We start from the raw sequence: 15,334 nt of genomic DNA on the forward strand, positions 1-15,334 counted from the left end.
AAGAGATGGGTACCCTTCAATATGATAGAAAGCATGGCAGTGGCCATGTTTTGATATGAGAAACCCGGTGTAGGATCAAAAAGTAAAATCTGAGGGTGCACAATGGCAATATGTTACTAAGAATCTGTGAAAGTCTCATTAGTGGTATATTTCAGTGGTATAAGAGGAGTTGCGGATAAGAGGTGGGTACCCCAAAGCGTAACAAACGGGAGGACGTACAGACATCCCGATCACTATATATATATATTTCACGCAGGGGATATAAACAGGTCTTAAATAACGGAACATTATTATTGTCGATCGGAATTTCAATATATTATTGGAAAATTTGGTATCCAAATACTACATAGATATTGTCAATGAGGAACGCCAGCGCCCATACATGATATGCTAAAATCTTGATTCTTGTATAAATTGTGCCGTTTCAGTGACTACTTAACGGTATTGTGTTTCTGGTAAGCACCATTTCTGAACTAATAAAAGAAAGCCTTTGCGAAATGTATACTTCATACATCCAATGAAAAAGATTTTTTCTCGTGTCTTTAGTCTGAGGTAATGGCAAAACTTGATGGAAGAACGTATCTTTATACCTGGAAAAATGGGAGCGTATATAAAGTGATCTTGATGTCTGTCCGACCGTCAGTTACGCTTTGTGGTACCCAACTCTTATCCGCAACTCCTCTTTTATCCCTGAATGGAATTTAATAAGACTTTCAAGAATCTTTGTTATATAGTGCCATTGTACACCTCCTATTCAGTTACTTTTTGATCCTACACATATTTTTGGTTTTCTAGAGCAAAACTTGGACACTGCCATTCTTTCTATAATATTGAAGGGTACCTATCTCTTATCCGCAACTCCTCCTGTATCACTGAATACAATTTAATTATACTTCCACAGATTCATGATTACATTACATTGTGCACCTCCTATTTTACCTTTGGATCTGACACCTATTTTGGGTTTCCCAGAGCAAACCACACTTTGCCATTATAACCATAAGGGAGGCGAGGGGTATCATTAATGGGAGCTTATTGCTGCTCACAGTACCTCTAGTTATAACCCCCCCCCCCCACACACACACACACACACACACACACTTGAAACGCGGGAGGGTATATAGTAATCGGGATGTCCATCCTTATCCGCAACTCCTTATACCACTGAATGAAATTTAATGAGACTCTCAGATTATTTTTAATTCATATTGCCATTGTGCACCTCCTATTTCACTTTTTGATCTGACACATATTTTGGGTTTCCCGTAGCAAAACATGGACTCTGCCATTATATTCATATGGGAGGCGGGGGTATCATTTAGTGAGCTCATTGCTCACAGTGCCTCTAGTTTTATGATGGGATTTTTATAATTATGAAGATGTCGACATAAGGCTCAAAGTTTTAAATTCTCTAAAAATGTATGAATTGTACATGTATTTAAACTAATGATCTTAGCATCATTCGGCTTCTTTAATTTACAACGGGATTCAAAACTACGCCACCTCATTAGTGTCATCTAGGTATGATATATTCCCCGTGTTTGTGTAGTAAAAAATATAACAAAAAAATTTATGCTAACTTTGTTGTTGTTGTGACAAGGTAAGGACTTTACCAAAAATTAACACAATTCCTCCGATTGACTTCTCTAATTTTCTGTAAAAGTTTGATATAAGTGAGCAGTTTTTTCCTAGTTTAAGCCCCTAAAACTCATGCAATATAAACATTGGTATAAAATATCTTGCATGTATATAACGTTTAAGTAGGAATTTTGCCAAGGATTTAATTTGGGCATTTAAGAGATCGCAAAAATTAAATATTACTAACAATTTATTCCGCATCAGAAGTAACGGTTATACCTCCCGCTTAAAAGCGGGAGGGTATATATTGATCGGAATGCCGTCCGTCTGTTACGCTTTCGGGTACCTGTCTCTTATCCGCAACTCCTCCTATACCACCAAATGAAATTAATTAAATGGGACTTGCACAGATTTCTTTGTTACATAGTGCCATTGCGCACCCCCTATTTTACTTTTTGATCCGACACATATTTCGAGTTTCCCATGGCAAAACATGGACACTGCCATTTTTTCAATAATATTAAAGGGTACCCATCTCTTATCCGCAACTCCTCCTATACCACTGAATAAAATTTAAAAGATTCTTTATTACATAATGCCATTGTGCACTTTCTATTTTACTTTTTGATCCGACATTTATTTAGGGTCTCCCAGAACAAAAAATGGTCTTTGCTATTATAATCATATGGGAGGCGGGGGTGGGGGTGTAACATTGTAACATTAAGTGAGCTCAGTGCTCAAGATACTTCTAGTTTCTTTCTCGACCGATCTTCAACGGGTCTTTTCTGCTCTTTCTCTTTTTGGTTGCTGTCGATCTCAATGCAATCCTTAAGATGGAGGTTGGGAGTACTGCATTCCACAAAATAATTGTTCTATCTACAGCCATCTTGTTATACACCCGCTAGAAAAACGGGAGGATATATAGTCATCGGGATGTCCGTCCGTCTGTTACGCTTTGGGGTACCCATCTCTTATCCGCAATTCATCTCATACCATTGAATGAAATTTGATTACACTTTCACAGAGTCTTTATTACATATTGCCATTGTGCAACTTCTATTTTGCTTTTTGATCCGACTCATATTTTGGGTTTCTCGTAGGAAAAACATGTACAATGCCATCATATTCACATGGGAGGAGGGGGTATCATTTAGTAAGGTCATTGCTCACAGTACCTTTAGTTTTCTTTATAAGTTGGGATAGGTGGTACTAGTCCTTTTAGTCATTCTATTGTACCCTCAACTTTAATCATAATTTTAAGCTCCTTATCCGGAGTTTGGACTTAAGGGTGGGGGTTAGATGTTATCTTAACCTTTTCTCTTCATATTACAGGCACCTGATGTTAGACATTTTTCTTATTAAGAAATTATCCCCTAGTAATTAGATATTGGGTTATTTTTCGTAAGAACAAGAGGCCCATGGGCCACATCGCTCACCTGAGAAGCTTCGACCATTCTGTTCTTTACCAGATTTCCCCTTTGTAATACATATTGTGACCCCACCCTACCCCACTGATATAATTTAGACAATTTGAAATGTACACTACCACAGGATGCTTTGATTCCCCATTGTAAAACTTTGATTCCCCATGGTGGCCCCACCCTACCCCTTGGGGTCATGATTTGAACAATTTAGAATCTATACTACCCCAAGATGCTCCCACATAGGTTTCAGCTCTTCTGGCCCAGTGGTTCTTGAGAAGAAGATTTTTAAAGATTTTTCCTATATATTTCTATGTAAAACTTTGATTCCCCATAGCAGCCCCGCCCTACCCCTTGGGGTCATGATTTGAACAATTTAGAATCTATACTACCCCAGGATGCTTTCACATAGGTTTCAGCTCTTCTGGCCCAGTGGTTCTTGAGAAGAAGATTTTCAAAGATTATTCCTATATATTTCTACGTAAAACTTTGATCCCCCATAGCGGTCCCGCCCTACCCCCAGATGTCATGATTTGAACAATTTAGAATCTGCACTACCCCAGAATGCTTCCACAAAAGTTTCAGCTTTTCTGGCCCAGTGGTTCTTGAGAAGATTTTTAAACATTTTCCCTATAAATTTCTATGTAAAACTTTGATTCCCCATAGCCGCCCCGCCCTACCACAGTGGGTTATGATTTGAACAATTTAGAATCTACATTACCCCAGGATGCTTCCACATAAGTTTAAGCTTTTCTGGCTCAGTGGTTCTAGAGAAGATTTTTTAATGACCCCACCCTATTTTTCTCTTATCTTGATTATCTCCCCTTGTGATGGGACTTGGCCCTTCATTTTAACAGTTTAAATTCCCCTTCACCCAAGGATGCTTTGTACCAAGTTTGGTCAAAATTGGCCCAGTGGTTCTTGAGAAGTCGAAAATGTGAAAAGTTTACAGACGGACACACAGATGGACGGACGACGGACAAAATGTGATCAGAAAAGCTCACTTGAGCCTTTGGCTCAGGTGAGCTAAAAATGTTTGTGACTCTTATATGTTCATTGGCTAAAAAGCGTCACGTATATATGACGTGAGTAAAGAATCGTCACTAGATTTAAGCATATCGAAATGAATCTTTGATATTTTAGGTAATTGTCCACATGCCAGTGAGACTATTGTTGTTAATTATTATACCCTTGGGATTGAAAAGTGGGGGGGGGGGGGTATGTACTATAGTAATCGGGATGTTCATCTGTACGTCCGTCCGTCCGATACGCTTTGATGTACCCAACTCTTATCCGCAGCTCCTATTCCGCTGAAATTTAATGAAACTTTCATCAAAGAATCTTTTTGTTACATAGTGCCATTGTGCACCTTCTATTTGATATTTTGATCTGACACATATTTTGGGTTGCCCATGGTAAAACATGGACAATGCCATTTTTTTCTATAATACTGAAGGGTACCTATCTCTTCTCCGCAACTCCTTCTATACCACTGAATAAAATTTAATATTTTCAAAGATTCTTCATTACATAATGCCATTGTGCACCTCCTACTTTCCTTTTTGATCTGACACTTATTTCAGTCTCCCAGAGCAAAACATGGACTTTGCCATTATAATCATATGGAAGGTGGGGTATCATTTAGTAATCTCAATGCTCAGAGTATCGCTAGTTTTTGTTATGCATAAAAGACAATATTTTAAACTTTTATACAACAAATAAATTTCCCCATTCCAATACTTTTAAGCATGGCATGATGTTGGCCTTTATTCAGTTGCATTGGAAAAGAAAAGCTTCATGGAGATTAACTCACATGATCTCTGACCTATGTGAAACCGATACCCCTTTGTAATTATATCGAGTACATTTTCAAGCTCTGAATTTGTAATTTTCTATCTAAAGGAGCAGTAATAGAATGGAAAGACAATGTCCTTCATGTAAATAAACATGACTTTTGTACTGTAAATCACTATTTATTTGTGAGAGCTTTATTTTCACAAAATTATGCGAGAGTGTGCTCCCGAAGACATGATTCTCGCATATATATGTATTATTAAAGGTGATACAGATTAACAACCACAAATTGTGAAAATTTAATCTCGCTTAGAGAGAGTCAATGACAATCTCACAAAAATAAGGTTTTGCGAAAATTTAGTGATCTACAGTATTTGGATAAAAGAATACATCAACTTTTTTTTTACTTTAGTTGTTCGTTTATTTCAATCAAATTCTCTTCTCAGTGGATTAATGGTATTTAAAGAGTTTAAAAAATTTCATAATCATTAAAAAGTTAATCGAGAGATTTTGCAAACCAAAGTATATGTGTACTTGTAGCAGGTAAAATATGTGCATTAAAACATTACACTTGAGAAAATGATAACAGCAAACTTGTAGCATATATATTTTATGTTCTGTTTATTTCAATTAAAGTGTGCATTTTTCTACAAGATTTAGAGTAAGTACTGATACATGTAAAGGTATCTTCATGTTTTTAATGGCAAAATATTATATTTAGTGTTCAAATTATTTTTTATAAAATGTTGCATAAAATCATGGAAATATAATGATGTAAATAAAATTGTAAGTGAATAAATATTTAAAGCATTTCCAAGTACACACAGCATACTTGTATTTCTGACTTCAGTAACTTTTCCCATGCACATACATGTTCGGTCTGCGAAACCTCTCCAATCTCTGATTTTGCATGGTTTATAATCACTCAAAGAGATACCAACAGTTAATTGCAAAATGACATTTCACAAAGTAAAAGTTAACCAGAGTAAAAGAACAGCACTAAAACCAAAGTTCATCAGATATCAAAACTATCAACTGCTGCCTCCAAAGTTTATCATTACACAATGTGTCTGCAATCAAAATGCACGAGCCATGAACCATTTCAATTTTCAACTTGTATCAGCTTTTCTTTTTCTTTGGCTCTTTTCTGGTGTTCTTGAGTACAAAACCTCTTCTGGAATGGGAAAAAAGAAAATTGTATAACAGTAAAACATGGGAAGTAGAACACAGATTAACCGAAATACATTTGTATTTCGAAATTTTTTTTGGATAAGTTTCAATATCTTTATACAAAATTCATTTTAAAATAAAGGTTAGCAACAATCAAGAAGAATTTTAATATGATTGATATTATCAATTGCAAATAAGAGGGTATATTTCTATGGCAAGTTCCTTATTGACACCTTCTTGGTCAGATATGTTCTATCAGAAATGATTAACATAAAATTCTTCCACTAAACACATTATATCATCAGATAATGTGTATTTTCTTGGCAAAACATTTTTTAATAGGGTGTCTGCAAAGTGAAAAGTGTCTGCATCGGTAACAAGAGGCCCACGGGCCTTATAGGTCACCTAAGTATCATGTAACAACTTTCGAACAATTCAATTTGGTTCGGCACCCCACCCCAAAGGAACCACTGACCCTGGGGCCACTTAATTCAAAATTTTGGAAATTTTATCATAAATTTTATTTCTTCATAAATGGTGAATCACTAATTTATTTTCAGAATATGTAACCCCCCCCCCCCCCCAATACTTCTGACCAAGGGGGCTTGAAATAAACCATTTTGCTACGTGCACCTTTTTTTCATCATAAATATATAAACTTAGATCATTGACATAATACCCTGGAGCAAAGGAAAAGATTATCAAAGATTTAATGTATTTTCACTGTGTAATCAAAAGAGCCCCCCCCCCTTTACACCAAATGACAAAACCCCTGACACAGGGGCCACGAAATTCACTAATTTGGTTGAAGCACTCTTGCTCATTATAACTATATACTAAGTTAGTTTATTTAATACCCAGGAGCAGAGAAGAAGATTTTCAAGGAATTAATGCATTTTCACTATATAATCAATAGAGCCCCGCCCTAACACCAGAACCCCCAACCCTGGGGCCATAACATTCACAATTTTGAAAGATGCACTCTTACTCATCATAACTATGTACTTGTTAGTTTATTCAATACCCAGGAGCAGAGAAGAAGATTTTTTAAGAATTAATGCATTTTTACTATATAATCTATATAGCCCCGCCCTAGCACTAGAACCCCTGACCCTGGGGCCATAAATTTCATAATTTTGGTAGAGGACTCAATGCTCATTACATTCATACCAACAGTTTGACTGCTTGATGTCCAGGAGTACAGAAGAAGATTTTTAAAGATTTCATTAATTTTAGTGGTTTTGGCCCCATCCCCCAGGCCCCAGGGGGGCAGGGACCACTAAATTCACAATTTTTGTTCCTCTAATGAGTCTTCACCCACAGATGCTGTATACCAAATTTGGTTGAAATTGGCTGAGCGGTTTCAGAGAGGAAGTTGAAAATGTTCAAATGTTAACACATGACCGACGACGACGGATGAAAACGGATAGCAATAGGTCACCTGAGTGACTCAGGTGACCTAAAAATTGTCATCATTTAAAGTTGGTTTAAAGGAATTAAATTTAAGGTCACAGTGACATTTATGTAAGATGTAGAAATTGACTAAGGTTTGGTGATTCTAGGTCTATGAATCCAGACTGGTTTTTGCCAAAAAAAGCCGTAACGTCCCATTATCCCCCCCCCCCCCCCCCCATTGAAAAGTGGGAGAGTAAATAGTAATTGGGATGCCCCTCTGTCTGTGCGTCCGTCCACCTATTATGCTTTGGGGTACCCATCTCTTATCAGCAACTCCTCTTATACCACTGAATAAAATTTAATGGGACTTTTATAGATTTTTTGTTCCATAATGCCATTGTGCACCTCCTATTATACTTTTTGATTCAACACATATTTTGGGTTTCCCATAGCAAAACATGAACACTGCCATTCTTTCTATAATATTGAAGGGTACCCATCTCTTATTCTCAACTCCTCCTATACCACTGGAAAAAAAATCAGTGATATTTAAAGCTAACAAATGGACAGACTGACAGACTGATGTATGGACAAAAACACCATACCATTATACATACCATTTTAAGACAGGTTTATAATTAGTTACATATTTATTTTGAAATCTTAATTTAACTGAATATCTTTTTAAAACCTTTTCTTGGACTCCTGGGGGTCCTTCTGATTTCATGTGGCCAGGGTTTTTTACAGCTCTGTTTGGGACATTTAGGATTTTCTTCTCTCTCAAACAACTTGCTTGAACAGTGGAAATGAAGTTTTGTACCACAGAATGGACAGGTTTGTCCCTAAAATATGAAAGAAAAATTTTATAAGAATTTTTTAAGAAAATGAAAAGTTTATTAAGTTTTCTAGGCAACAACATTTCACAGAATACAAAATCTTCAGTTTAATATTTTTGCAGACTCACCTTCAGACAGAGTTTCTTACAAATATTGCACTTCTCCACGTCCTCGTACATCTGTTCTATATACCGGTCCAGTTCAAGAAGGGATCTGGTGGCTAGACTTATCTTTCCCCGGGACTGAAATTAATATATTATTTGTGGCTACAATCTCCTTGAGAAGCCCAATTTAAACTCAATTTAAATTTTCTTTTTACTCATGATGACTGTTAAAGGGCAAATTAATACTGTAAAAATATCAACAAGAATACAATCAAATGCTTATAGTAAACTGTGTACACTTTGAACCATAATCAAAACAAACCATTTTTATCCATTTATTTGTTTCCAGTCGAGAAAGCAGGTCCTCAGCATCATCTTTGGAGAGCTTTTTGACATTTTCCAGACGACTGACTAGATTTAAGGCTTCTGTTGACCCTACTTCTGCATCTTCAGATGCCACAATAATTTCAATCTAAAGACAAAATTTGACAAGGTATTGTGTTAAACATGTTTGTTTATAAAACTCAGTATTGATTAAAACACAAAGGATTCAAGGGAAGAATTTATTTCCATCATCCAAGAAGTGAGTGATTACATGCATTTGTATGGATTTAATTTGTCAAGTTTTAAAACAAGATAGCAGATTGGTAAGATTGCAGAGCATTGGCAAAAATAATATGGATCAAGATTTTGTAGCCAGTTAAAATTTTTCATGTATCTGCACATACAGTGATAAACAGAGAAGCTAAACATGAATGAAACAAAACTGCATAAGTTCAATGTGAAATAAGACCCCCCTCCCCATTTTTGGGCTACAGAAAAGAAAATCCATTCTGTATGTCAAGTTCACTGCAGATATTAGTGGCTATATTCTTAATTTGACTCCAGATATGATAAATGTAAATAAATAAGCAAAAATTGCTTGATAATATTAGATGAGATTGATGTCACTGTGTTATATGTTACAGCAATTTTTTTTTCAATTTTTGATTTACTCTTATTGATGAACACTATACTTACCAGTTTCTTAAAGAATTCTAGTTCACTAGGTGTATAGTCTGATGCCAACTTTGTTATTGCTGACTCTGTTGTACAGACCTGAATATAAATAAATCTTATTTTTTGAGAGAGAAAAAATTATCTATTTAATCTTCTGCATTTTAATAATGTAAAAAAGAATTTGAATATTAAGTATTTTATAAATTTTAGTGTAATATTAAACACTGTTCTTTCAATTAAGCTAAATGTGAAAACAAATGAAAGATGACAGATAAAAGAAACAAGAGGCCCACGGGCCTTATAGGTCACCTGAGCATTATGCAACAATTTTCCAGTTATTGAATTTGATTCATGTTTTAACTTAAGCCAGATGATATATGGCATTCACAATTTTGAAAGAGGCACCATTGATCATCATAACAGTACACTTAGCAGTTGCTTAGCTTGGTTACTAAATACCCATACGCAGGGTAGGGGAACAAAAATGCATTCCAACTAATCAGTAATATTCAGCAATAATGAGTAGTGCCCCTAACACTGTGACATAAACCCCTGACCCTAGGTCCACACATTGCACAAATTTTAAAAAGGCACTCTTAAAATTGCCTATCAAAAAATAAATAAATGTTTTATAAATACAAAGGAGCAGATTTCAAACAATTAATTCATTTTCAGTATATAAGTAGAGCCCCCCCCCCCTCCCCCACCCCTGACCCAGGGTCCTTGAAATTCACAATTCTGCAAGATTAGGGCCCTTGCTCATCATGACTATATAGGTAGTTCATCTGCTTCATACCCAGAGACAGAGAAGAAAATTTTCAAAGATTTAATGTATTTTCACTATATAATCAATAGAGCCCCGCCCTAACATCAGAACCCCTGACCCTGGGGCCATAAAATTCATAATTTTAGAAGAGGCATTCTTGCTCATCATAACTATGTACTTAGTTAGTTTATTTAATTCCTAGGAGCAGAGAAGAAGATTTTCAAAGAATTCATGTATTTTCAATATATAATCAAACTAGCCCTGCCTTAACACCAGAACCCCTGACCCTGGGACCATAAAATTCACAATTTAGGTAAAAGCACTCTTGCTCATCATAACTATACACTTAGTTAGTTTATTTAATACCTAGGAGCAGAGAAGAAGATTTTCAAAGAATTCATGTATTTTTACTATATAATCTATAGAGCCCCCCCCCCCCCTCCTCAACACCAGAACCCCTGACCCTGGGACCATAAAATTTACAATTTTGGTTGAGGCACTCTTGCTCATCATAACAATGCACTTAGTTAGTTTATTTAAAACCTAGGAGCAGAGAAGAAGGTTTTCAAAGAATTCATGAATTTTCACTATATAATCAATAGAGCCCCTCCCCCCCCCCCCCCCCCCCTTCAACACCAGAACCCTTGACCCTGGGGCCATAAAATTCACAATTTTGGTTGAGGCACTCTTGCTCATCATAACTATGCACTTAGTTAGTTTATTTAATACCTAAGAGCAGAGAAGATTTTCAAAGAATTAATGTATTTTCACTATATAATCAATAGAGCCCCCCCCCCTACACACACCAGAACCCTTGACCCTGGGGCCATAAAATTCACAATTTTGGTAAAAGCACTCTTGCTCAACATAACTATACACTTAGTTAGTTTATTTAATACCTAGGAGCAGAGAAGAAGATTTTCAAAGAATTCATGTATTTTTACTATATAATCTATAGAGCCCCGCCCTAACACCAGAACCCCTGACCCTGGGACCATAAAATTCACAATTTTTGTTGAGGCACTCTTGGCACTCAGTTAGTTTATTTAATACCTAGGAGCAGAGAAGAAGATTTTCAAAGAATTCATGTATTTTCAATTTATAATCAATAGAGCCCCCCCCAACACCAGAATCCTTGACCCTGGGGCCATAAAATTCACAATTTTGGCTGAGACACTCTTGCTCATCATAACTATGTACTTGGTTAGTTTATTTAATACCCAGGAGCAGAGAAGAAGATTTTCAAAGAATTCATGTATTTTCACTATATATAATCAATAGAGCCCCACCCTAACACCAGAACCCCTGACCCTGGGGCCATAAATTTCACAATTTTGGTAGAGGCACTATTGCTCATCATAACTATGTACTTGGTTAGTTTATTTAATACCCAGGAGCAGAGAAGAAGATTTTCAAAGAATTCATGTATTTTCACTATATATAATCAATAGAGCCCCACCCTAACACCAGAACCCCTGACCCTGGGGGCATAAATTTCACAATTTTGGTAGAGGCACTATTGCTCATCATAACTATGTACTTAGTTGGTTTATTTAATACCCAGGAGCAGAGAAGAAGATTTTCAAAGGAATAATGCATTTTCACTATATACTTATTTAGCCCCGCCCTAGCACTAGAACCCCTGACCCCAGGGCCATGAATTTCACAATTTTGGTAGAGGACTCATTGCTGATTACAATCATGCAAACAGTTTGACTGCTTGATGTCCAGGAGTAAAGAAGAAGATTTTTAAAGATTGCATTAATTTTAGTGGTTTTGGCCCCACCCCTCAGGCCCCAGGGGGGCAGGGATCATGAAATTCACAATTTTTGTTCCCCTTTAGCCATAGATGCTTTGTGCCAAATTTGGTTGAAATTGGTGCAGTGGTTGCAGAGAAGAAGCTGAAAATGTTCAAATGTTAACACACGATGGACGACGGACGACGCACGACGACGGACGAAAACGGATAGCAATAGGTCACCTGAGTTTACTCAGGTGACCTAAAAAATTGTCAAAAAAACTGTACAGCTCTCTCAAAGCCATAAAAATTGAAAATACCGTAATTTGGGGATTATAGGCCGATGGGGTATATAGGTCAAAAGGCTCATTTTCAGCCTTAATTTTTGAAAAATCCTAAGATAGGACAAACTTACTATAAAGGACGAGGCTTTTTTCCCATTTTCTAAAGATTCTTACACAGATACAACGTATCAGAACAGGTAAACCCCTAAAATTACCGGGGTTATTCACATGAACGTATCAAGAAAATAAACAGGTATTTTAATGAGTACAGCATTTAGATCAAGTTTTTTAAAAAATGTATTTAAAACTTCTTTGAATTATGTTATTACTTATTTTTCTCCAACTTGCTTGTTCAATGCCTCCATAGTTTCACACTGTTGTTAAATCAGAGGCATAAATAACACGTAAATACGTTATTATTTTACAGCTATAATTCGGGAAATACCCGAGACCAAAGAATAGCAATACCAATTTCAGAACAACTTGGACACATTCCTAATAAATTTTATTCAGACATTATTTACCGGTGGACGACAATTACTTCGATGTTCGCCATTCTTATTTTTCTTCTCCAGGGATTGGCTATAACACGCAAATGACCATTAAATGTACATATCAAGCAACAGTAAAGAATTGAAATCATATTAACACTTTATAAGTTTAATTTATAACTTTAATTGAGAGTTCATTCACAATTTGACTGTCAACATGAATTTCACGGCTTTGTTTGTTCAATGATGTGTAACACTAATACCCTATAATGGCACTTGGGTTTCTTAATCATGCCCAGCATTTACACCAACACAGGTGTTAACACCTTTGCGTACAGTGTAAATCCCTTTATCTCTCAGACAATTAAAATTCTTTTAGAAGCCAATCTTTGTACACCGGTAATTCAATGTACTTCTTGTATACGAAGCTTTTAATAATGGCAAATTATTTCACTCATTTTACATTTAAATAAACATAAGACAATAAAAAATATTTAATATACTATTTCAATTTATCGCTACTAATAAATGGTAAAAACACTAGTTGTGATCATGAAAAATTTCTGTATTTTAAATTTTGATACGGTTGCGGTTTTACTTTTAGTACACGATCGCGACTTCCTAACTTCATAAGATGGATACCGCATGATGTTAATGGATAATACGTTGAGGAATTATTTAACAGATGAAGCAATGTTTTTTTTTCCTTTGTCATCAACGAATATTTTATGGAATTTATTTTGTAAGAAAGTTTCAGAATAAATATTTTACTGTTTACCAGGGCATTAATTTTTTTGCGAAAAATAATCAAAAAATTTACAAAAGGGGCACAGATTTGCTTTAAAATTGACGTAAATTTAACTGATTTGGGAGTACTTTTCGTAAACTTGAGCCTTAAATAGGTCGAATTCTGAATATTGGGCGACCCCAGCAGTTCTGAGAAAAAAAGTATCGACCTATATTCCGTAAATTACGGTAGTGATAATGGTACCTATTATAGATATCATATCTATTCACCATGCCTAAGCAGTAAAATACCAATTTTTTAATTCTTAGTAAAACATACATGTACTTTCTTAAGGTGTAAAAAAGCATTTCTTTCTGTAATAGAATTGAGCTATTTTTCATCCTTTTTTACTAGTCTATGAGATTACCAATCCATATGAACTCGTCCCATCATCTTCACTGATGCCCTTGCGTATCTGCATGTGTAGAGGCCCTATGTGGTGATTTACAGTTCTTACAAACTCCAGTAGTGGGCCTTGAGCTTCTTTCTCATTTTCTGGATATGGTACTGTGAAATGAAAATGAATATTATGAATACACAAATCTAAGAGAATCTTCCCATCAGGAGTCATTTGAGAATAATAATTAAATGCATAATATAAATATCAAAAAGTCAACATGGAGTAAACTTGACACATAATGAGTTAGATCTAGATTCAAGTTGGCTTGCATAGTTAGAATAATCTGTGTCAGAATATGCCCTTGGTGCAATTTTGTTGCAATATGTAGCAAACCCGACAAAATCCAACACTGCCAACACATGGAATGAAAATGAACATTACAATTGATGGAACTTTACCTTATCGGTCCCCAGAAAAGCGCGCTAAAACGTGGGTTCGCTGAAGGCAACTTCAGTATATATGAGATCGCGTGAGCAATCGAAAAAATTAAAAATGCGAAGTTTTTGGTCTTCTTAACCCCAAGATCGAAATCTACGGCTAAAAGTTTAGTTTAAAACTTAATTTCTAAATGAATTCTTTAACCTCATTCTCTGAAAAGAATAATAAATATCTGTTTAATTATGGAAAAAATCGACAAAGAATATTCTGAACGAAGCACGTGCGGTGCATGCTTAGTGTCATTTCTTTCGGACTTAGGGGTTCTTCCATGTAAACAAACCAACGAAATGCCGTTGAAGCTGAATTATGACCTTCAAAAAATTACAGAAAAAATTGATTTCTTAACATATCTAAAAGAATGAGTCACTAACCCTAATTTCTCGAATGGTATGCAAGGACTAAGACGTTTAAACGAAATCTTGAGGATCTTGCGGATCTGGGGACAAGTAAAGTAAAGTCTACCCCAATCGATATGTAAGGCAATATTAGATGTTTCATCAATGCTTACTTGAAGATATTCTTATCTACTGGTAACAGGTATAAAACTTTTCTTATGTCCGCTAAATGAGCTTTGTTTATTTAAAAAATATCTTGGCTTTAAAATGACTGATATTTTAAGTGCCATAAAGGCCCATAAGGGCATAATGGACTAAAACTGGTAAGAAGTGTTTTTTTCATGAATGAAGGAACAAAAACTCCATTTACTATTGTATTTCAGGCAGCATATCTTGAACAGCTGTTTAACTTCTTTAGCATTTAGAATTCCTCTAGACATAAATGACTGTAAAAACAGACGATGTCCATCATTTAACTGGAGTTGTGACATCGTGTAACGTGAAAAACTGAAAAATAAGAAGAGAGAATAAAATCGAGGAAATTCGAGATAATTAAAAAAATGACGAACATCACACGTTTAATTACTTCTTTATATATAAAAATAGTAGGCCTATTCATTAGATTACTAAATGATACTAATCGGCATACACATCTTTTATAAATAGGCCTACCTAGGGTCTTCAACTGAATTGCATTCTTTCCCGCTCTTTTGTCAAACACAAAATTATAATCTCCAAAAAAAGCTCACTGATGTTAGCATCTGTTAATTTATTAAAATTAACAAACCAAATTTACTT

General features: G+C 35.5%; 1 protein-coding gene across 1 annotated transcript; it reads right to left on the minus strand.

Moving 5' to 3' along the window:
- Nucleotides 1-4,971: 4,971 nt before the first annotated feature.
- LOC134243023 (non-structural maintenance of chromosomes element 1 homolog) lies at nt 4,972-15,330 on the minus strand. Its single transcript, XM_062725236.1, has 8 exons — nt 15,209-15,330; nt 14,907-15,043; nt 13,731-13,870; nt 9,319-9,396; nt 8,621-8,770; nt 8,323-8,436; nt 8,050-8,200; nt 4,972-5,967 (listed from the first exon to the last, which is right to left on the minus strand). Exons 2-8 carry the CDS (start codon nt 15,025-15,027, stop codon nt 5,903-5,905), a joined length of 819 nt encoding a protein of 272 aa, XP_062581220.1. The 5' UTR covers nt 15,028-15,043; nt 15,209-15,330; the 3' UTR covers nt 4,972-5,902.
- Nucleotides 15,331-15,334: the final 4 nt, after the last annotated feature.

The sequence above is a fragment of the Saccostrea cucullata genome, unplaced genomic scaffold (assembly GCF_032062105.1).
Source record: "Saccostrea cucullata isolate Sc308-1 unplaced genomic scaffold, CSIRO_AGI_Scuc_v1 ctg702, whole genome shotgun sequence".
Classification (NCBI taxonomy): Eukaryota; Metazoa; Mollusca; class Bivalvia; order Ostreida; family Ostreidae; genus Saccostrea; species Saccostrea cuccullata.